The sequence below is a fragment of the Eublepharis macularius genome, chromosome 4 (genome assembly GCF_028583425.1).
Source record: "Eublepharis macularius isolate TG4126 chromosome 4, MPM_Emac_v1.0, whole genome shotgun sequence".
Lineage (NCBI taxonomy): Eukaryota > Metazoa > Chordata > Lepidosauria > Squamata > Eublepharidae > Eublepharis > Eublepharis macularius.
In genome coordinates, this window is record NC_072793.1 from 111036039 (window position 1) to 111060960 (window position 24922).

Below are 24922 nucleotides of genomic sequence, written 5' to 3' on the forward strand. Positions count from 1 at the left end.
ACCGCTATACATTTGGTGAATACCCTTGCGGCCGTAGCCAATCCAAAGGGCAATGCAGTATACTGAAAATTCTCACCTTTAAAGTTAAAATGTAGAAACCGTCTGTGTTTAGGGCAAATTGCAATATGAAAATATGTGTCCTGTAAATCAATATGGGTGAACCATGAATCCACTGGGATCCTATTGATGACCCAAGGTAAATGTTACCATCTTAAACTTCGAAATTCTTAGGTACTCATTCAGACCCCTCAGATCTAGAATAGGCCTACCCCCCTGGTCCGTCTTATCTACTAAGAAGAAATGAGAGTAAAACCCAAAAGGGTTCTCCTCAGGAGGATCCTTCTGCAAGGCTCCCTTACTTAATAAAGACTCAATTTCATGTTGCAATTCTGGCAATTCATTTACAGGAATGTGCCCAGGTAAATAAGTACGAGGCAAGGTATCAAACTCCAACTTATAACCTTCTTTAATGATAGATAACACCCAAACATCATCACATATTGCCTTCTAGGCCTCAAAAAACTGTGATAACCTGTCAATAAACAGCGACTGGGCAGGCAATGGTGACTCTACTAGACATAGCTGCTCCCGTCTACCCTATGGTTGATCTTTTTGGGTTTGCATTTGATTTGTCTTATCCTTCCCCGATGACCGTCTGTGGGACTGGTTCTGAGATCCGTGCTCTCTATGGATACTTGCTTCTATAAGGCTGGAACCAATAGGAGCGGTATTCCCTCCTGGGTTGGTAACTCCTCCTGACTGGACTGCAATAGAAAGACGTACGGCCCAACGACTGAGGAAGGATGCCATAAGACTTCGCAGTCTGTCTGTCTTTCCATTTTTTTGCTAAGTAGTCATCTGTGGCTTCTGAGCATAAAGTACTCCCTTCGAATGGCATGTCCTCTATCTTATTTCTTGTTTCCACTGGTAAGGCAGTTGCTCTTAATCAAGCATGTCTCCGCAGAGCAACAGCTGTATTTAGCCCTTTAGCAGCGGTATTCAAGATATGCCTGCTGGTACTGATTTGTTGCTTGGATAGGACCAAGGCTTCGTCACGAATGAGCTTGGCAAGTACCCTTTTCTCTTCAGGTAAGCCATCTAGGTATGCAGCTACCTTGTCCCACAGAAATATCTGATCGCCACTCATGATGGCTAGAAAATTTGCCAACTTAATCGTAAGAGCAGCACCAGAGTAGCACTTCTTACCAACTGTATCGAGTTTACGCCCCTCTTTATCAGCAAGTATGGAGAGACTACCTTGTCTCTGTCTAGCCTGGAGTTCCTCAGCTTTCATGGACAATGCTTTTGTCTTTCTTGATCTTATAAAGAGCTTCCATTTTCTTTGCAGTGGCAGGGATGGATGCTGGTTTTTGGCACAGGTCATCCATGATCTCGATGAAGTCTATCATCGGGAAGGCCACCACATCCGCAGTGTCAGAATATATGTATTTTAGAATACTGTCTCTGAACTTTGGTTGGGGTGCTGGAACATTAATTTCCAAAGATTTTGCCATGCACATCATCTGCTCAGCATAGAGCTTATAGTCAATGGCAGGTGATCTCTCAGATTCTCCCAATATTTCTTCAGGAGACGGTTCAGAGGTGAAACTAGGACTCCGTCCAGATCTGAGGGGCTCTACCTCAGAATCTGACTCCGAACCTCATCTCGGCGTCAAAAGTCGGGCCCGTGGGTATCACACCAGGTTCGAGTCATGAGATCTGCTCTGGGTAGATCTGGGTGCTCTCAGAAATGGGTATGGTGGGAAAAAGTCCCAGTCATGTGGGTAGCCAGGTACAGGATAAGGCGGATACCAAGGTGGTTTCTGGTATCTAGATTGTTCCTCGGAACTAGACCGTTGCTTCCGATGCTTGGCTCTCTTGGAACCATCAGTCGAAGCTGCCAATGCCAAGCTCGACCCCCGTTTCGATGCCAGAGAAAACGGTTGTCTGGGTGACTCTGATAAAGGCGTTGGAACCGGTGAAGCCGCTCGCTTGCGAGACTTATGCTTGGTTTTTCCTTTATGTTTGTGCGGTCTTGATGCTGTTAGCTCCGTTCTGGCTGGAACCGGAGACTTAGACCTTCCACTTGCTGTAGTATCTCGGGACCGAGACCGTGGATGGCTCCAATCCTTCGGAACCCATGGATCCGACGGCAGTTTGGATGGTGTCGGATCCAATGCTGATGCCTCCGTCACAGCTCTGGGGTTGGAATGCTTAGCTCGTTCTGCTAGGGCAGGTTTCTTTGCTGCTGGGCTTGTGGGAACAGACTACCTTATTCCAAAGTATCGCCTTCAATCTCGCAGCTTGATCTCCTCATGCTTTGGGGATGAACAATTGGCAATGTTTGTATCGTTTGACTACATGCCCTTCCCCCAGGCAAGCCAGACATAATGAGTGGCCATCCGTTCTGACCATCTTTGTTCCACAGCCCTCACACTTCTTAAAAAGAGATTTGTCCACCATGAGAACAGCTGTAGAAAAAACTCAAACAGCCGTGGACAAAAAAGGGAAGGGAAAGGAAAAAACCCAACTTACCCCTCAGAATTCTGGGGTTACTTTCAACTATAAGAAACTATTTAACCAACAAACTAGAACTAACTACCTTAACAATTATAAAAAACGACTATAAACTCTTAACAACTATAACTACAACTATAAACTCCAAAAAACTCTTAAGTCTCGCCGAAATCTGTCTGCTCCTTGCGGCGGCAGAAAACAAACTGAGGAAGGGGGGTGGTCTCCTCACCGTGTGACCATTCGGGTGGGAAAAGCCAGCTTGGAGCAGTATGTGGGGGAGTCCCCCCCCATTTAGCCTAAAAGCTTTGGAATCCTGCTCCGGATGGCTGGCCTGCGCAAGCGCAGTCCCAATGTGAGACTGCACTGAAGACTGTACATGAAATATATCTTCTCAATACACCCTTACTACAAAGCCACTGTAGTTGAATGTGTGTGACTGTAAAGTGCCATCAAGTAGCAGCTGACTTAAGGTGACCTCACATAGTTTTCAAGGCAAAGACAAAAAGAGGTACTTTGTCATTGCATGCCTCTGCAGTAGCAAGCCTGGGCTTTCTTGGTGGTATCCCATCCCATTCAAGTACTGACTGTGCATAGCTTAGGAACCATATTTATAGCTGCCAGTTGATGTGCTTTTAATTGAAATTACCTACAAGAAAGAACATTATCAGGTTTAACTTCTTCACCATTTCCAGCACTGGCATGAGGGTGTTTGCTGATACTGAAAATCAAACCTATCACTTTCTGTCTTTTCATTATTTAACACTGTCATTCCAGCCAATGATCGTCATCATTATTAAAGCTTACCTAGTACATGTTTTTATATCCCCATGTTACTCATTATTACTTTACATTACTTACCTATTGGATTATTATTTTCACTCCCTCATCTTCAGAACCTAATATTATTTATTTCATTCATAGCCCACCTTTCTTGCTGAGACTTAAGGCGGATTACACAGTGTAAGATAATGCAATCTTTATTATTATGTTGTTAGCATAAATAATACGTTAGACTAGAGTAGGGGCTGAACAGTTAAGTGAGATTCTCATACTTATAAGCCTTAAATATTTTTTCACTTCCTTATGTACCAGAAATACACACACAAATACACAAATTAACTCATACTGTTCTATATAAGAAGATTACATGGAATTTTCTGGGAAGATTATAAAATTGAACATAAAACTGAAACATGTTAGGCAGATGCATTATGTAGGTATGGCATTACATATTTCAGGTCAGATGGCTGCAGTTTATATACAGCTAAAAAGCAGAGCACTTGTGTAACGGAGAAAGGGAAACTGAACCACCTGGAAAAAATATTACAAAAGCTACCCTTTCACAGCCTTTTAAAAACACTGAAAACAGGACTATTTCAAATAAACATACATGTCTTCTCAGTGTCCTGTGTTAATGATAGGAAGAGGATGATTTGAGAAAGGTTTTTCTTTCTCTTTCATAATTCATGACAGCCATGAACTCACTAGGTGGCCTTGGGTAAGCCACTCCTCTCAAGCCCCGCTCCCCAGTTGTATTGTGGGTAAAAAACACTGAATTTGTTCACTGCTCTGAGTGGACATTAATCTGTCCAGAAGAGTAGTATACAAATTAACTTAGACCAGCAGAACCAGCATCACTCACAGCAGTCAGGCACTGGGTTCAGCCAGTGGGGAAACACCATAGAACAGAAACAAGCAGTACCCAGCCACAAACATCAGGCATTCCCTTGATTCAGTTTGCTTCTGTTGGGCTAAGGTGCAACAATTCCAGAATATTTATTGCATGTGGCCAAGGGCTATCACAATTTCACAATCAAGCAAATAAAACACATAAGCAAAACATGAACACCACATGATTAAACTATGATGTTAAAAATACATTAAAACAGCATTCAACAGTGTCCCTTGCTTCAGTTTGATTTGGATGGAATGGATGTGATTCTCTGGCCACTTGGATCCAAGCTATGGTAACATCAAGGTTTGACTATGGTAATGTTCTATACATATGTCTTCCATCTAAGTTAACTAGGAAGCTCCAATTAGTGCAAAATGCTGCAGCTCAACTGTTATCAGGAGCGAGCAGGAGCATGAACATCACTCCCATCCTACAGTCACTCCATTGGCTACCCATCAGTTACTGTGATCAGTTCAAGGTATTAGTTATTACATACACAGTTCTTCATGGCTTTGGTCCAGCATACCTACGGGAAAGCCTTCCTCCTTATGTTCCTCCATGGTAGCTTCGCTCATCTGAACAGGGTCTCATGCAGGTGCCAGGCTGCACACAGCTGAAGTCAGCAGCAGCCCATACAAGGGCTTTCTCTGTGGTGGCCCCTATCCTGTGGAATGACCTGCCTGAGGAAGTCAGAAGAGCCCCCCCTCTCCTGGATTTTCGTAAACAATGCAAAACTGAACTATTCAAAAAGGCTTTTTACTCAAATGGGAGGGCTTTATTGTGGGGAAGGGGTCTCAGCTGCTTCACTAATGAGTTAGGGATAGAGATGGGCACGAAACAAACCACGGAACAAAATTCTGTATGGAATGGCCGGTTCATTTGCAGTGAAACGTGTTCTGTGGGACCGCGTTTTTTACGGAACAAATTTTTCCAGCCATTCCGTGGCTGGTTCTGAGTTTCACAGACCCCACACCGGTTTCAGGCCATTGGCTGAACCCAGCACGGGGTCTGTGAAACTGACAGTCCCCGCGCTGGGTTCAGCCGATGGCCTGAAACTGGTGCGGGGTCTGTGAAACTGACAGCCTCTTTTCCTGCTTCCCAGGCTGTCAGTTTCACAGACCCCGTGCTGGAACCAGCCTCTTTTCCTGCTGCCCGGGCTGTCAGTTTCACAGACCCCGCATGGGTTCCAGCGCAGGAGCTGTGAAACTGACAGCCCACGCAACAGGAGAAGGGGAATGTCAGCTTCAAAGACCCCATGCTGGGTTCAGCCAATGAGTTGGAACTGGTGTGGGGTCTGTGAAATTGATAGCCCTGTTCTCCTGCTGCCCGGGCAGCAGAAGAAAGGGGCTGTCTGTTTCAAACGCCCTGCACCAGCTTCAGCAGCCGATGCGGGGTGGTTGAGATGCCACGAACCAATTCCCAAACTAGGAAAATGTTGGAAGTTCGTGGTTCGGGTTTTTTTGGTTTGTGCCCATGTCTAGTTAGGGACCATAGACTTCATCACTATATTGTCTTACATATTATCTGCTGCTTTAAATATGTATTCCTATGTACCACCAGTGCTCCATGTTGTCTAATGTTAGTCCTAGAATTGATTATGTTGCTTCAGTATTTTTTCTACTCTGTCTTCGATCCTTGCTAATGCTATGTCTTTTAAACTTGTATCTATTTACGTTATGGTATTGTTTATGAAATGTCCTTGATACTGTATTGAAATGTACTTGATACTGATTGTACTAATCTCATACTGTGTAATCCGCCTTGAGTCTCAGTGATGAACTGTTGTTTTATGGTTTTAATATTTGTATTATATTTCTATAATCTGTTGTACCTTGCCCTCAGCCTGCTTGCGGGAAGGGCGAGTTAGAAATGTAAATAATAATAATAATAATAATAATAATGATGATGATGATGATGATGATGATTGATAATAATAATAAAGTGGACAATAATTGACATAAATAAAAATAAATAAATAATGTTGGTCCCCTTGCTTCACTTTGGTTCTGGGGGGATTCCATTCTCATGATTCAGTTTGCTTCTTTTGGGCTTTCTGTGGGATGAGCTCAGCTTGCACTGGGAGTATGTCTTGGCCATGGCAGCCTTGCCCCAATGTGTTCCTGCAGTAGGAGTCAGCTTTGGCTTTTTCCCATAGGAAACAATGGAGTGGCTAGCAGCACCTTGTTCAGGAGCCCATAGAATTGGACCTTGGGCTCCAATGTACCTGAAAATTGAAGAGTTTAAAGGACTGTCAGGAGTAGGTCTCCTGCAAATTTGGTGGAGTTTGCTTGAAAATGCCACCAGTTCAACGTTATACCTAAAGTATGATAATTGTGTTAATTCATCCTGAAACTTTAAGATCTAAAACTAACTCAATAAATAATCTCAATTAAAATTAGATTACACTCTGTACACCCACACTTGTAGTTCAACCATACTATCATATTATACAGATACATTTGTATCTGAAGAAGGTAGCTTTGACTCTCGAAAGCTTATACCCTGAAAATATTGTTGGTCTTTAAGGTGCTACTGGACTCAAATCTTTCTGTTCTACTGCTGATCAACACAACTACCTACCTAAAACCCTATACCCACAGTATTCCGTTATATATAAAATGTACATATAACATAAAATGTACATATAAATCCAGCAAATGTAAGTAATTCTGAACTATGAATTGTGAGGGGAAAACTCTAAAAACCACTATCATAGTCTACTCCAGTCTAACTCCCCAATAAAATTCTTGGTACTATCATTAGAAATCAAGATTGTACATTTAAAGCAATTTAAGCGTACTCCCATCTTACCTGACACTGCATCAAACCCAGGTTCCGCTATAAATATTTCAGAGGCTTGGAAATTAAATACATCATTGTTGAAACGAAGATGGCAACTGATACTAGACTGAGGCTTCATTTCTTCAATAACTTCAATTTGGACAGGTGAACATTCTCCTAAAGAGTATTGGATAGAAGAGTTAGAATAGAACAGGAAAAAAATCCAAGAATTAGCTCTGGCAAGTTATTTCACATTGCAGTGTAATCTTCCTTATATTTTTAAGTCCTTGAACAAATGTTGTTGATTAGGAAGACTTCATCCAGCTGACTTTTCCCACCTATGATTTAAAAGCATTTAACAGTAGAAAATTTACAACAATAATTGAGAGTAATATGAAGTGCTATCAGGAGATATGCTGTGTTGAACAACCAGAAATTTCACTTCATTTAAATCTTGGTTCAAGACCTTGTAACCTGGTAAGTCTGGCATAATATGGAACACTTGCTAATGTATTTTCCAGGGGATGTCAGGAAGATAAATTATGCCATTTTTAACTGGATTGAAATGGGGCATTAGTTTCTGTAGAAATGTACTCAATATATCAAAAACTGCTGAGCACTATGCAATGCATTGTTAAAAATACACTTGCTTATTAGTCATTAAATATTTGTTAAGTAGTGGTAGATATTATTCATGCTGTATTTGAGCCACTCCTGATGATAGTTTTAAAACAAATGAGTTCTCTAACCAAACATAATAATGAATTAATAGTTCTTTCAAAGGGATGAAAAGAAATGTGGTTGATAAATCTGAAGCCTGGCAGGCACTAAATCAACTCCCTCACGTATAGCTGAAAGCTATTTCTCTATGCTGGAAGCAACAGGTATATTCATGAGCTCTGAACATATAAGGCATTGCATAGCCAGGAACTCCATACACAAATCAGAGTATTCACAGGGTCAATTCTTGCAATCCCTCCCCACTGCCCCTTTTATCAGTTTAGCTTCCATACACGTGGTATTCGTTTGAAGTGCCCAGCTTGGAGCAGAATGATGATCCTCAACAAGATGAGCATCTGAACCAGCCATATATTGTGAAGTTGACTGACTTTATTAAACTTATGTTCTGCTTATTGTATTAAGCTTATATTTAGGAAGAGAGGGAGGGAAGGCAGCATGATACAGCCCAATCTCATTAGATCTTGGAAGTTAACAGGGTCAGTACTTGGGATGGGAGACCACCAAGGAATACGCAACAGAGAAAGGCTGGGGTTGCTGTTAGAGATGGGCACAAACCGAAATACGAACCAAAGTTTGTGACAAACCAGGCTGGTTCGTGGTTCGCGAACCAGCGGTTTGTCAGAGCTCATTTTTGACGATCCGCCACAAACTTTAGGCTGGTTCATTTGGTTCATTTTTTTGGTTCGCTGCTGCAGACAGCCTGGCGCCGATCAATTAGTTTCCTAGGCAGCAGGGGATGGACTTCCTGCAGACCTTCTGCTGACCCAGAAGTGACCTTCTGCTGGCCCGTAAGTGACGATTTGCTGACCTGGATGTGATGTTTTCACAAACTGGTTTGTGAACCGGGGCAGGTTCGTGAAAGTTCATGGTTCGTGAAATGCAACAAACCACAGGTTTTTTTTTTCCCGGTTCGTGCCCATCTCTAGTTGCCGTAAGTTGTACAACTTGAGGGCACTTTACACACACACTCTCTCTCTAAAACATTTTGAGAGGTTTATAAAAGCCCTGCTTTAATAATCCTGAGGTGAGATTATAGTTCAGGTAAAGGGTTGTGCTCAATATAGAATAAATGGCCTGGTATTGATGATAGTTTATATTCTTCTACAAAAGATGTGCGTCCCATTAAAGGTTATGCAAGATTGTTAGTTCAGTTAACTGAGACTCAAAATAATTTTTCAGTCTCCTTCCGATGATAAATCTCAAAGTTCAGTAAATTATACAAAAGGAGTATTGACAGATAAAAATGAACATTATATATAAATAAAAATATTTTGTGGGTTTTTAAAACATTTTTCAAAGATTGGACTAAAAAGGAAAGCAAAACAAAAATCATACCTTGTCTATTTTTGCTTCCGTGGCCAATTTTCACAATGACTTTTGAAGATGATATATCATCCAAGCTTGTTTTCATTCCACTTAAATGTGTTGCAACAATTCTTAGTGGTACATTAACCAACACCTTAAAGAATAAGAAGATATCACAGTATCACTTACTGAACATTTCAAAACAAAAGTTCACTAACACAAAGATTTTGTTTGCAATCTTATAGACACTTGCTTGGATGCAAACCCACTGACAAATTTGTTTCCACGCAGAAGATCAGTTTGCATAACAACTGCAAGGTAAATATTCTCAATTCTCCACCATGGAGAACTGGCTCTCTCATAAAATATACTGTATTAATGCCATTTAAGAATTCTTAGCATAACAGAGTTGATAATCCACAGAATAAATGCCTAAGGATTTTGAAATGCCCAAAGAGCTCATATGGCTTCTTTTCTTGGAAGAGATTTCTTTGTAATGCTCTATCACCAAATATTTTTGAAATCTCCTAAATTTCAAAAGTAGAGACTGGTATTTAAAAAATGCAAGTAGTATGCTATAATCTATATGAATTCTAAAATGTACCACAGTGCTCTCAACTAGATCAGCAATTTTAATTTTTTTTTAAATGCAAAATTTATACACAAGCGTCGTTAAGGACTATGAAAACAAAAAACAAAGTGCAGTAAACAAAATACTATTGAAACAAGACTCCTAATTTAACATCACTGAAATGCTGAAGTGTAATGGTTTTAAATATATTGTTTCATTCAGAATAGAATGAGATGCAGTTCAAAGCTATTTAAAACCTAGAAAAAGCTGGTGGCCATGAAGAATCATAGGAAGAGATAACAATTATGGAAATCCCTCCTCTGGTCCCCTCAGAATCTGTGCCCTCTCTCAGGTTTTCAGTAGACTACTCCCCCATATTCCATTCTGGATCATGTTTCTTTCTCCCCAGGCTGGATTTTGAGGAGCTTTATGCTTTTCCTTTGGCTTTATAGCCATTTTTTTCTTGAATCTGGGGAGTTCCTGAGGGACTCCTACCTTTTCTGAGGTCTTGCTGCTTTCATTATCTATACAGGGTTCAGCTAGTTTACTAAAGCTAGTGTGATTTATTCATGTAAATCAAAGAACTTTTCCATATAAAAAGCAAAGAAAAAAAATGTTTATTCTGCTTTTAACATACGCAATAGCTAGATTACAAAATGGTGTGTGAGCACCAGCATCATTCTTGAGAGATATTTTTTCTCTTTCAGTGACAAAATTTAAAATACAATGTGCGATTTCTGTGTAGAAATAATTAAAATATACAAAAGTCTTTATGATCTAAGGGTTCCTTTAAGCTTCATATCAAATTTCAGGTTGCTTTGCAAATGTGGAGGACTTTGTTTGAGGGTTCTGTGACATCACTAATGTCATGATGAGAAAGAACTGCATGGGTAATCTGTGCATTCACCTTTTGATCATAGCCAGTTTCCACTTCAGCTTTCAACATCACAAAGAATTTGGAAGTGTCTCACCTCTCTGTATGTCTTAAGAAGCCCAGGAATCTCATAATATATTGTAACTGTCCCAGAACTTCTAGCTACAGCTACGCCAGTCTTTGGGTCAATTTGAAGAATGCCATTTAGAGAAGAACTCCACATCCCTGACAAACCTGTGAAGAAGAGACTGTTCATAAATTAACCATTTAAGCAGACTAGAGTAGCCAGTCTTACAATGTTTCAACCACCTTAAAATAAGGAGGGCAACTATTGCCTACACAGAAGCTTGCCAGCTGTTAAAAACAAGTAAGTTCTTTATAACATTATCATTAAATACATATATTTTTAAAAACCTTAAATTAGAATTATGAGTCAGGCCTGATATAAACTGAAAAACTGCAGAGATATTGGCATGGAGGTAGATATTTGTATGGAAATCTTCCCATACTCACATGTACCAGTCAAATTTCTAAACAGGGCAGACATTCCTCCAGTAAGGTATGATGAATTTTCAGGAGAACCATGAGAAACTCTGCTTTCTGTCCACTGACACATTTTTTAAAGGTATAGACTCACATTTGATTATCAGGTGCTGAGCAAAAGACTAATAATAAAGAAAGTAACCTGCAAAATTGTTTATCCCCTCCTCCTCCTCTTTAACTGGAATTTCTGTATCTAGTCCAATCACAACATACGCCTTTACATGCTTACTCTAGTCCACATCAGCCTTAAGGCTGTTGCTGCTGCTATTCAGCCGTGAACAGGTTGATTTCTGGGCAACAATGAGAGTGGAGAAGAGTTCCATTTTTCACCACTGGCACTGGAAAGAAAGTTCATGCATTCACAATAAATAATACGCTCGCAGAAAATTGATAGCAAACTGTCCGGGCACAGAAAAAATAGGCTTAGTTTAGGACTGATTTACTTAAGTATTTGATGACCACCTCTGCAGTTCAACCTTGCTTGTGAAGACAGAAGCTTTGTTTCAGACTTCAATTTTAATCAGAGGAAATAACCAGTACTGATAATTTAATACTTTAATTATTATGCTCCACCTTATTATGTATTATTATGACATCTGTCATTTTTGTCATACATAAAAGAACCACTAAGAGGTTATGGTTGTTGCTTTCTATATCCATTTGTATGATCATGATCCTTATTTATAAAATCTACAGAATATATCAGAAGGATATTAAAACGATTTTGACCCGGGATCTTGTCATATCCTTCTACCCGGGATTTACACATTCCAGATAATGGTTGCTTGATAATTCTTGCCTTTTGCATAGTTTTGGCTCTGTCCCAGACTTTTGCTTTTCTGGAGGACCACTTCCTTGTCTTTCATTTGTTTCGTATTTAGGGCTGCTACCATGCACTGCTTGCTGACTTTTTTGTGTCATGGCCATGTAAAAGCAGGGTATGAGTGTGCAATTTTCTGGGAGTATTTTATTTACTGTGCTTGTGTTAGACCTTTTTCTGTTCCATGGAACTACTTAGCATATTATAGGTCGCCTAAATAATACTTCATCTTAGATTGTGCATTACCTGGTCTCCACTATTGCCAGCCAAGCCCAAGAATAAGTGCAGTGTGTAAACTATACCATCACCTCCACCAGCATCATGCCAGATTTAAGCCATGCTGTCAAAACCATGCTCCAGTACATGATTTACAAAATGTTATATAAAATATAGAATTTCAGTGTGGCTCTTGACAAAATGTCCTCGGAATAATGTTTTATACTAAGCAGGTCTCATGACCTGCTTAGTATAAAACATTTATAACTCCCTCCCCACACATATATAACTGATAAAGTACAATTATGTATAATATATTTCAACCATTATTTTTAGGATTAATAGAAACTACAGACATTCAGAACAAATGAAATAGTGAATTGATATAATTAAAGTCGGAGGAGCTGATTAAATGTTTATCTCATTAAGAAGAATAGGGACTGACATTTGATAGTGAGTAACATAATGAATAATGTATTCAGTTATTTTGAAGATGTGTCACACACACAACAGAACAAAGTTCCCATGGCAATGTAGTGTTGAGTGTCCCATCCCTTCTTCTGAATGTCAGCTATGATTCATTGCTTTCTTACCTTCCTGATTTACCAGAGAAGAACTAAAGCAGATGACATCGCCTACAACAATGTCTCTGAGTTCAGGGTTGATGCCATGTTGAACAAGAAGCGGCACATAATCTGCAATGTTGCTGTGTTCTGTGTCCCAAACCATAAGCAGTGTTAGCCCTACATTCATTGTTCGGATTATCAGAGTGTTGTTGGACACGCCTTTCCCAACCTGCACAAAGTCATCTCTGCAGAGAACAATAACAAAATGAAGATAAAAATTCATTGCAACCAAGGAAATAAGAGCATTGTATAATACCCCTGATTGTCACAAGCCCAGGAACCGGAAAGGTGGTAGGGCAATATATTGGCCGTGTCACTTGCAAATACAGAAAAAGATGCTTCAATCAACGAGTCCTAAGAGGTTAGACTTTTTAGAATGGTTGTTTAATTCCAATGTACAACAGCTAAATATGAAGATGATTCAAATTATTAAAGCCACTCCTTTATAACTGAGTACCTGATCCTATGTACATTTAAATTAAAGATGTTTGAAAATGAATGTCATTTCCAAATGAATATGTTCAGGATTATTTATTACAAACTGAGGACCTACAAGGTCATATGGGCAGGGGAAATTCCATCCTTTCCCTCACTTGGCCACCATTTGCTCACAGCTCAAGCATTCACTGCTGATTTGCATGGCAACCACAACAGTATTGCCAACTTTCAGGCCTTGCTTTGTATCAGTAAAAGGCAGGAGGAGGGGGGAGGGTCCTTTTCCTGGACTGTTTTGGCCTTTGAGGGAAGGCTCATTATGGCCAGGCCTGCCAGCAACAACTGAGTGACTTGATACCACATGACCTGCATGACTCATCCAGGACTGGCTGCTTACTACTGTTCAACAGCAGGTACCCCTTGAAAGCCAGCATGGTGTAGTGGGTATGGTGTCAGATCCAGGTTTGAAGCCCCACTCTGCTGTGGAAGCTCTATGGTGACCTTGGGACACTTACACATTCTCAGCCTAACCTAAGTTTGAAAATAAAATGAAGTAGAGTGAAGGTGCGGCTCTCTTTCACACTGCTACCCATCAAAAACCTTCCTTCCCAGGTTTGATGCCTCACAGTTAAGGGCAGTCACAATTCACCACTCATCTAATCGTTCTTTAACAGGCAGAGAGCCTTGACCCAAATACACACACGGTTCTCTCTTTCCTCTTCCCAGAGACCTCACCAGGCAGGTCAGCCAGTTCCCCAATTCAAAACCTCTCACCCAGCTATTGCCCAGGTGTATTGGAGTAATGGAACTCAGTGTTTACTTCCCCTATATGCTGCCACCATTCAGTTAATCAGGCACATTGGTTGTGACCAGAATGCCTGATGTTCATGTGTGTGTGTGTGTGTGTGTGTGTGCGTGTGTGCGCGTGTTATTTCTGCTCAGCCAACAACTTCCAAGGTTAAACAGGAAAGAAGGAGATAAAGTAAGGAAAGGTGAGGACATGGTAATTGCCAGGAGGAACGAAACTGAAAATATTGTGAGGAGATACTTAACAGGGAAAGGAAGATGCCCCTTCTTGCAAGTTTTTCCATGTTACCCAACATGCAACTGGATCTGGCCCACCAGCTGGCACTGTGCAAATGAGCCATAGTTCTTCTGGGTAGAGGCTGCCAGGGGGAGGGAAGGAGAAAAAGCTGAAGATGGTATGGGGCACATAAAAGGCTAAAGAGTGAGAAGGAGAGAAGGAAGCAGGAAAAAGTGAGAGGCTTTCAGGGAAGGCAAAGAGAAAATGAGATGCTCCCCCACAAGTTTTTGTGGGTCCCCTGTTTGTATAGCTTTAATTTTGATACAAAGAATCCTTTTAAAATGCCATAATAACCCATACTAATAGACTTCCATATTCATTTCCTCCTAGACCAGTAGTGGGCAAAAAAACAAGCCCACTCTAACAACTTATATAATTGAGGCCTACACATCAAAATATTAGTACAGTTAAAAACTTTAAGGCACAGCGATTCACCAGTATTGCCCACAAACAGGAAATAAAGTGCAAGATTCTATTGAATCCCTAGTACTCATATGCATTCAAGGAGTTTCTTCATTAAATTCTGTGCTATTGTACTCTGTTTTCTCGGTTGCCTGGAGCTGCACTTACTGTGCTTAAGAGACGTTTTGTGCTAGCATCTAAACAATGCATTGATGTTTCTTAAGCAGACAGAATAACCTGAATTGTTATGGCCCAGCACAATGTTTCAAGTGAATTAATACTTGGGATTATTTATGCCCCCAATTTAGGGTAAAAATGGCTTTAAAGAATTTATTTTATTTTTTTATTCATTTCATTTACATTCTGCATTTCTCCCCAGTGGGGATCTAAACCAGCTTAAATCATTCCCCTCTCCTCCATTTTATCCTTACAACAACTCTGTGAGGTAGGTTAGTCTGAGAGTGTATGACTGGCTCAAGGTTGCCCCGCATGCACTCTTGAGCACATGGCTGAGAGCCCAATTATACTGCAAAATGTATCCTTGGGCAAAATTGACATCTCTGCATGCAAAACGAATACTTGATGGCTGTCTTCAGAGGTGAGACAATAAAATTGGGAAAGCGATGATTGTGTATATCTGGGAAGAACTACAGGTAAAAACAGTGATTGATGCCCCGTGATATTTGGATGGGAAGGGCTTATCAGGTCTCTGAATAGCCCAGATTGGAAAGGAGGATGAGGGGAGATTTGGAAAGGTGGGGATGAGATAAAGCAGGAGCTTCTGGAAGACCTCTTTCATCCTTACATCTTTGCACACCTCCGGGGTGTGGGTCTTGCCTCATGTCTCACATTCCAGTATTTTTCCATCTCCAGCCGGAGTTGGGAATTGTTCCGTTTAGCCAGGCAGCATGTCTGAAGCACATGGGGGAAAAGGCTTATGATATGTCCATATTCATAAGCTGTTCTTTCAGTATGGGACGGTATGACAGCTAACAATGAAGCCAGTGACCTTGTGGCTATTCATTATCTCTCAACCTAATCTATTTCACAGGGTCCAGCACAATCCCTGGGTGAAAGATGAGTGAAAATGTGACTAATGATATTTATATTGCAGTTAAGCATGGAAAGCACAGCATGATTTCATACAAACAATCTGGTAGGGCCTCATTACCCATACCAGCTTTAAGTCATATTCTTCAGCTTTTCTCTTCTGCTAATACAACTCCCTCCAATGGGTCACCAGTTGCTGATACACCATTACCTTGTGTAAAAGCACATGCTTCAAATACTTTCCTACTTATGGCTCCTGCAACACTAAACTCCTGCTACTGACAATTACCTGTTTGTTGCAAAGCTGACCACAGAATTTTGTGAGTGGAAGATATCTCCAGAGTTATCATGGAAGTGGATGGTCAAGGTCATGGTTATTCCCAATGGTAAGGCCACTAATATCCCATTATTTTTTGTGTGGAGAACTGGGCTCATGGATATCCTGAGGTAGGAAACAGGAGCCACCTGTATGGTATGACCAACAGAAAACAGAATATGTAATGATTTTCCTAGTTGCTTAACATGCATTAAAAAACAAAAAGCAACACAGTTATTTGGTAAGTAAAGTTCTTCAGTCGTTATATCATTTTTGCTTCTGTCCCTGGCTGTCTGCTGTAGTACTATTAATACTGGGGGAGGGGGGAGATGAACAATGTACTTATACTTTGCCAAAATTGCATTTAGATGTCACAATAAACTGTGATTTAAATCAGTTTGTTGTGCAAACTCTGGGAAGTCCCATGAGACATATATAACGGATCACTGTTTACCAATAAATCTTAGTTATTCTGTGGTTTGCCTCCAAGCAGAATCCCTAGGCACTATCTCAAGCTTTCTTACACTACATGTACAGCCCACTTAATATTTGTCATCAGCAATAAACAGGAAAGAAATGGCAAGGGGTGGGGGGACAAGAAGCCTAGGGCAAGCCAGGATTCCTCCTCCTCATTCTTGGCTAAGGATCATCAGTCTTCTTTCCCTGTCCAGCTGCTTCACTGAATCCTGAATTCAGTGCAAAACTTGCAAAAACTCCTCAAATTCACAAAGCTTTATAGTTCTCTGACCCTTCTTCTCTTGCTTTAGAAATTTGCACTCAGTAGTGGCTGGAATATTTGAAGAACATTTCTGCTTAGTAACTCAACACTGGCTGGAAAGGGGGGCGGGTAAGGCATGGGGAAGGAGGGAAAGAATGTCCTTACAAAACACCCTTGTTAGAAGAATGCTATTAAAGTGGTCAAATTTTCTCTTGGTCTGTGATTTCTTCTCTATGTGCAAGAAGCTGTGTTGAGGAGCTGCTGCTCAAAAAATGCAATTTCTGTATTTGAACAGCGTGGCAAACCACAGATGGTACAAAACATAGTTAACAACCCCAGTACAAACTCTGACTTAAAATCCCAGTTTACTACCCACCAAAAACACAGTTTGTTGGTCAGCCAGTATTTAGATATGAAACTGAACTTAAGTTTAGTCAAACTATGGTTTATAAACTGTGGAAAGTAAATTATGCACAAATTTCAACTACCATATGAGGAACTGGTTTAAAAGGCATAAACCCTGGAGAGGCACATGCTAACTAAATAATATGCAAAATTTTGTGTGACTTATCAGGTGTCTACATATGGATACATGCTAATAGGAGTTAAATGAAAATAACGTATTAGAAGATCGGTTTTAGGTTTCATACACAAGGCTAGATTAATCCTTCAGGGAACTGAATTTAAATCAACATCTTTCTCAGGCCTGTTGAACTTGTGATTGCCTGAGCTGAAGGAATCTACCAGGGCTCAGTAAGTCTTTTATTTTGGTTCTGCTTATGACTGCAAAAAAACCCAGATGGATTGCCAAGCATCTGGTAAGTGACAGTACATTGTTGGTGCGCTGCATTTGGTTCGGTGGGTCAGGCTGTATAAGTTTGATCTACCTGCTTCACACTTATGTGTTTGACCCTTTAGGCCAATTATTCAGTTTCTTCGTTGGTTACTTTTCTAAAGGCCAAAATATGCTTGCAGCACTATTAATATGCAACAGGTTAACAAAGCCTACTTATCTAGGGTAACTATCAAAAAAAGGAGAAAATGATCCATTTCATATTACTTTGAAAAAATAGAGATCACACACACACACACAGAATATTTATAGATTTAACTGCAGTTAAACTCTCCCTTTAAGTCTACCTTGTAACAGAGTCTTTTTCTTTTTCTGCCCTACAAAGGTCTGATAAAGTTTTGTTATATATCAAAACTCTAAAAGGAAAGCATGAATTTGCCCAACTCATACAACATCTTTAGAAACTCTAAAATATGGCTGAATATTGATATATATATATATATATATATATATATATATATATATATGTATGTATATGTATATGTATATGGTACTTTGCTGTACTGGTGCATATTTCAAGCCAAACTATTAGAACCTATCTCCTTCTCCCAGATACGTAATTCCATTTCCAGAACATTTTCACATTCTTTAAATTAATGCAGCTTTCAAAAACAAAGCAAGCAAGAGACAAGTCTTTTGATATTACACGCTTTTTTTTTAATGCAAGCACTTTGGGGACAAATTGGGGGTAGAGATCACATACGCTTCTTACCAAGATGCAGACTGTATTTTGTTACACATTATGTTATCTCTAGACATTATTATATTAAGAGTTTCTGAACTTATGACAGTTCAGGCACACATTTTCTGAATTAAAACTGTAACTCTTTTAATGCCCAGGATGTGTATTTTTGAGCATGTAAAAGTAAGAAATTCTCAAGAGCCAATTTCCTCTGTTTCTGCAAAAGTAACTGATCTGGGCTTGCCTACCGACAGGAAGGAGGCCAAGACAGAACAGTAATTCATGCAGACTTTTAACAGGTAGCATTTTCTGCAGATTTTGTGTTCCCTGCAATAGATGTTATTCACTCTAAATGCAAAGATACAACAGACTTCTCCTCCCCTGTAAGATAATGATAGTAAAGAGAGACATCCATCGTAGTAACTTAACACAAAGGCACAGAGCAACTTGCTCTATTAGTGGGTACTTTGGATTTACTATTTAATTAATTTAATTGTTGTGAAAGTCTAGCAGTTTTTCATCGTGTAAGAGTGTAATTTGCACATTGTTTGGAAATTACTGTTCTATCTGAAGAAACTGTGCTACTACAATGTTTCAGAATTGCTCTAAGCTATTTCTTTAGAGAAGCATAAAACAGGATTGCTTATTGTTTGAAAAGAGTCTTCAATGCAATTACATATATGAGACAGTGTGCATACAAGCTACAATGCAGAACATTCTAGGTGCTGACTGGAATAGCAACATTTGCAATTTCTTTCCCAATGGGCATTAGCTACATGGTGGGGCGTACAGTCACTGTTCTCATGACTGTTGTGGAATGTGGAAAGTAGGATGCATCGCTGCACAGAGGGTAGCCCAAAAACAAAAAGCTTATTTGGGAATCAGGCAAGCTCCCTTATCAGAAAACTATTTCCAAATAATAGATTTTCCTGGAGCTTCAATCTCGTCTCCTCTGTCTCTAAAGTATGCAAAATTATTCCTAAACAAAGGACATACCTCTTTCCGGAGTACTAGCATGCTCAAGCTGCTGATTTATTGAGATAAAGAATATACAGCATAATGCACAGCTCTAGTCTCTAAAACACATTTTAATATTCCATACACTGCACTTGAACATTCTTCTTTGGATTGCTGATCCAGATAGAAAGAGAGAACAGGCCCACAAAAAGGCAATCTAAGGCTTCCTGCTTATTGTCCTGTGCTTCCAAAAAGGGACTTTTTCCTAGTCAACATGTAGGTCTGACATCACCTTAGAATGCAACAATGGCTTCAGATTGAGGATTATGTATTTTGTGACACATTTTCTCATGTTAAGGGAACAAGATCAATAGCCTGAAGCAATAGTTACCAAAAATCTATAGTTTTCAAGCACAAAGGCTTTAAAAGACCAAAAATGCCACTACATTTGGTCTGAAAGACTTACCCATTATAGTATATACAAAGATATTTTTAAGTACCACATTTTTTTCAGTATTGTTGACATATTTTGAGTAGCAAAAAGATTCTAATATCAGTAAGCATTACATGATATATGTATACATATGCTCTTAATTTTGGTCATCAGGATTAAATTTGGAAAAGTTCACTGCATTGTATTAAAATTTTGAAACACTTTGCCATTCTGTTAAAAAGAATTGATGGCTGCTCTGCTTGCTTTATGCTTGTGATAGTGGAAGTTTCAATTATATTCCCCAGTTGTAATAATATTATATTACAGTTTTAAACACAACAAATGACATTAAGTCTTGATGGCATTCTAATCTTGTTGAAAAGAACTTGAAAAATACTACCTTGACAGCAATAATAAGGGTTTGGTTGATTCCAAATGGCTCTTGCGAAATTACTTCTATTGTTGATAGTCCTATCAGGGATCCAGAATTAAGAAGGCCTCTCTCATCAATCTGTACAACAGGAATCCTGTCTTGACCATCCAGTACACGGTAATTCAGAGAAGCCACCCTGTCCCTTGATAAAGCAAAAACAACCCAATTAAAATAAATAAAACCATCACAAGTGCCTTAAAGCACAAACATAAAAGTTTACAGCATTATTTTATATAAAACATTTTACCATTTTGGGGTGCATTTCTGCTTCACTGCTATATACCACCCCAAAATTTTTTATCTAAGATTCAGGTTTTCAGATTTTGATTCGAGCCTGCTTGTAGAACATCTTATCTGTGCTTCTGCATATATTACAATCTACTTGCCGTCTGCTGCCCTGCAGTGTCATCATTCACTGATGTAAACTTGATTCAGAATACTAATGGACAAGGCTACAGGATGCTGCCTTCAGAGGCATTTTCTATAAAAAGTCTTTAGAGTGAGATTAGTCTGCCAGGATCAATGTTGGTATTAAAGATACAGGCAGGGACATGACTAAGCAGGTCTCAGTTGCTTCCTGGAAAATGGTTTGTATACGAGTTTGATTTTTAAAATAACGTTTCTCTGTGGCATTGCTGTATTAAGATATAAACATAAATAGCAGAGAGAACAGTAAAACTACTTACATATATTCCACACTGCATATAATACTCACATTTTCATTAAGCTAGAAATACAGGCATTACTTACAAATGTGAGTTAAATAAATAGCGGACAGAATGCACTGAGTTCTATGATTGTGTACTAGGGAAAATCATCGGGGTGGAATCAAGCAACATAAAAGAGCTTTTGTGTTTGCACTTCAATTTTTACTGGAAATCACAGTTTATATAGTCAAAGAAAGACATATCATTGACCATCCATCAAATGGTCTTGACCATCCATCAAAATTTCATATCAGAGCAATAGAAACGAGTGAAGCAAAAGATCTGGCTGATGAAGCCAGATTGCAATGCTGCCCTTGTCCACAGGCAGTACAAAGTAAGGGATAGAGAACAGTATGTGTGCCACACGCAAGTACCACCTGATTTTCAGATAACCAGATTTGAACCAAAGCTTGGATCCTAAGCCTTTTCCTCTGTGGGGGTAGTCCTCTACTGCAGATCATGTTTCTCTAGTGCTTAATGCTTTTGCTCATACAACACTTTCAGTGAACCAAAAACCTAGGTCCAGAGAAATGTGCTTTATAATGAAGGACTGCTCTCACAAAGACTGGGGAGTGATGCAAGTGGAAACAAGGCAAAGGATCCAAGCTCAAATCTCCCTAGACCTAGTTTGACACTAACAATTGCACAGGAATGCTGCTTTTTGATGCTATATGTGTACAAGTTGGCATATACACGAGGATATATTTACACTGGAGTGAAAAAGTGTTGATGGGGTAATATAGTCATTCTCATTTTCCCTGTGTGTACTGCAGTACATACAATATCTCCAGAGGTACCACTGCTAAAGATAACTGTTCTTTCAGTAATTAAATCTGACAGGGATGAGCAGATTTCCACACTTTTGTCCTGTTTGTCCATTCACATTTCCATAAACATTCACAAACTTCAATAGAACAGAACCCCATGGAATGCAAGGAGTTTCACCCCTTGCCTCTGCTTTTCCATTTTCACCATTTTCCCTACTCAATGACTGCAAATGGAGAAAAAAATCTGGTTCTGGCACTTACAGATGGTTCTCTAAGAATCTGGATCACTTTTGAGAAGTCACCTAGGAACTTATATCTCTAAGAGAGACTGAAATTCAGACTTGAAATTGGTCAGATTTTTCACTGGAAATCCCTTAGAGTGGAATTCAATATATATGGAACTTAACAGCTGATCAAGACAGAAATTTAATATGGTTTAGAGAAACTGACATCTTCCTCTTAACATATGGAATTCATATTTATTTCTGTTAGTTTTAGAATTTGATTTGTTAATGTGTCTAAATCTTAAATGAATGTTTGGACTCAGCAGAAATGATTCCCTGGGGTACTTAAATGTTGCAATGAAAAATTCTTTTTTAAAAAAATCTAGAATTTTACAAGGACCACTTCACCTCACATCCATGTTGTGAAGTATCTACTGGAATGTAATTTAAAATATTTATTCCATGGTTTCCTATACACAATTTGGGTATTAGCTTTTCTTCCTTGCTAATGCTCCTAAAACCTGTGTGCTTGAACAGTAAGTAGTCCTTAATGAACAAACTATTACTTATTGTTTCAATTATTCAATCATTGTTTCAATGAGTATTATTCACTACACCTTAACATACTGGTAAAATACCTGATAAATCATGTGTTAAAAGACACATGTTCTGATGTATTATTTGTGACTAGTAACAAAGCCTGTTGTGGGAAAAAATACAACAGGCTCTAGAAAGGGGAGGGCGAGCAGGTGGGCATTGCCTCCTCCTCCATATCTGATCTCAGCTGGGTGAAGGCAGGGGGCAGATATTGCCACCTGCTCCACTCCTGATCCTGGCCAAGTGAAGGGGGCAGGCATTGCCTCCTGCTCCATGTCTGATTCCAGCCAGGTGAAGGGGGGCGGGCATTGCCACCTGCTCTGCGCCTAATCCCAGCTGGTGTAGGCAGGGGGCAGTCATTGCCACCTGCTCCGCTCCTGATTCCAGCTGGGTGATTGCAGGGGGTGGGCACTGAGACCTGCTCTGCTCCTAATTACAGCTGGGTGAAGTCGGGGGGTGGGCATTGCCACCTGCTCTATGCCTGATCCCGGCCTGGGCTTCTTGCTGTGGCGTGCGCTCAGAAAGGACGTGCTGCCTCGTCTGGGCTTCCCTCCATGGCAGCACCCTCTGGAGGTGCACCAGGATAGGGAGTGAGTTGTCAGGAATACGGTTTGCCTTTTATATAGTAGGATTAAGCCATCACTTTTTAATAGAAGATTTATAATCCAAGTGACTTAAAATCCAAATAAAAAGAGCAATAACGTTAAAAACTAAACATTTTAAATACTAACAATATCAAACTCTGATAAAAGCAGCACAAAATATAAAAAACAAAAATATTATATAAGCTTATATTGCAAACGTAATTGTGAATTCTTGTTAGTAAGAACAACTAGTGGAAGAAAAACAAAGAGCACTCTGGTAGATCTCCATGGATAGGGCATTCCACAGAAAACCAGTGAGGTAAACTAATTAGATGATTAATTAATCTGACCTGGGTTCAGATCCTTATTCAGCCATAAAGCTTTTGGGGTAATCTTGGCCTAGCCACTCTCAGTCTAATTTGTTTTGCAGGGACCATTGTGAGAATACAATGGGTAGGAAGAGAAAACAGGTTTTACTTACCATAACTGTTGTTCATCTAGGTCTTCCGTGCAGGCACACATGGGACTGTGCACACGCAGGCCTGCCGATACCGGAGATTTTTATAGCTCAAAGCCACTAGGGGGCGCTCCCGCCTCTCAGCGCGCATGCGCGGCCGCTTTCCTCCCGAAACGGCTCCTAAGAGGCGGAGCGCCCCACACATACCCTCAGTTCCTCTTTCGCCGCCCCCTGCAAGGTAAGTACCAAGAGAGTCAGCGGGGAAGGAGGGAGGGCATGTGTGCCTGCACGGAAGACCTAGATGAACAACAGTTATGGTAAGTAAAACCTGTTTTTCATCTACGGTCTTCCTGTGCAGTCCCACATGGGAAGATTACAAAGCTAAATACCTGGGCGGAGGTGATGCCAAAGCATCACTCAAAGATGGAGTGCAGAACTGCTGTGCCCACCGCTGTTTCTCTCCTATCTAGGATGTCCAGCGCGTAATGCTTCACAAAAGTATCCGCCGAGGCCCACGTCGCCGCTCTGCAGATGTCGTGGAGTGGAACACCCCTGAGGAGAGCCGCCGCCGCCGCCTGGGACCTGGTGGAATGGGCATGCACTTCCAAAGGGCAAGGTAAGTTAGCAACAGTATAACACGTCAGTATAGTCTGGACCACCCATCTAGAAATAGACTGAGACGAGGCCCGTCTACCCTTATGCTGTCCCGCAAAACAAACAAATAAATTAGAATCAAGCCTAAACGGCTTCACCCTATCTAAATAGAATAGAATAGCCCTGCGGACATCCAGGGAATGAAGGGCCTTTTCCGCCTCCGAAACTGGGGCTGGGGAAAAAACTGGCAGAATTAGTTCCTGGGACAAGTGAAAACGTGACACCACTTTAGGTAAAAACTCAACCTTCGTACGAAGAACGACCTTCTCAGGATGAAATTTTAAATAAGGGGGCTCGCAAGATAACGCAGCCAACTCCCCCACCCTCCTGGCCGAAGTAGCCGCAACAAGAAAGGCCACCTTCATGGACAAAAAGCGGAGTGGACAGGAAGCCAAGGGTTCAAACGGTTTGGACATTAAGCGAGTCAGGACCAAGGGCAACGACCACTGTGGAACCAGGGCCCGAACTGGGGGAAACAAATTATTTAACCCTCGCAAAAACAATTTAGCAGAATAGTGGGAAAAAACAGATTTCCTGTCAACTGGAGGGTGAAAAGCAGAAATAGCTGCCAGATAAACCTTAACTGAAGAATTGGCCAAACCCTTCTGTTTAACCTCCCACAAAAATTCCAAAACCTCAGAAAGGGATGACTGAAAAGGGTCCAACTCCCTGCGTCTACACCACACAGAGAATTTGTCCCACTTAAGGGCATAGGACTGCCTGGTAGACAAGCGCCTAGCATTCAACAGCACATTAGTCACAGCCTCGGAGAAGGCACCTCCGGTTTGATCAACCAAGCAGTCAGTTTGAGTCTCCCGATGTCGTGGTGAAGAACCCCCCCGCATGACAGGAGGTCGGGAACCATCGGGAGACAGATTGACTGAGTCTGAAGACTCAGGA

General features: G+C 40.4%; 1 protein-coding gene across 1 annotated transcript in view; it reads right to left on the minus strand.

Annotated features, from left to right (window-relative positions):
• The window catches only part of NUP210 (nucleoporin 210), a 155813-nt gene that overhangs the window by 12056 nt on the left and 118835 nt on the right, over positions 1-24922 (minus strand). The window contains exons 30-35 of the mRNA XM_054977076.1: positions 20000-20174; positions 15930-16105; positions 12637-12854; positions 10562-10698; positions 9050-9173; positions 7004-7150 (exon numbers count right to left, since the gene is read on the minus strand). Coding sequence (XP_054833051.1) covers positions 7004-7150; positions 9050-9173; positions 10562-10698; positions 12637-12854; positions 15930-16105; positions 20000-20174 — 977 coding nt within the window. The remainder of the gene's footprint in view (positions 1-7003; positions 7151-9049; positions 9174-10561; positions 10699-12636; positions 12855-15929; positions 16106-19999; positions 20175-24922) is intronic.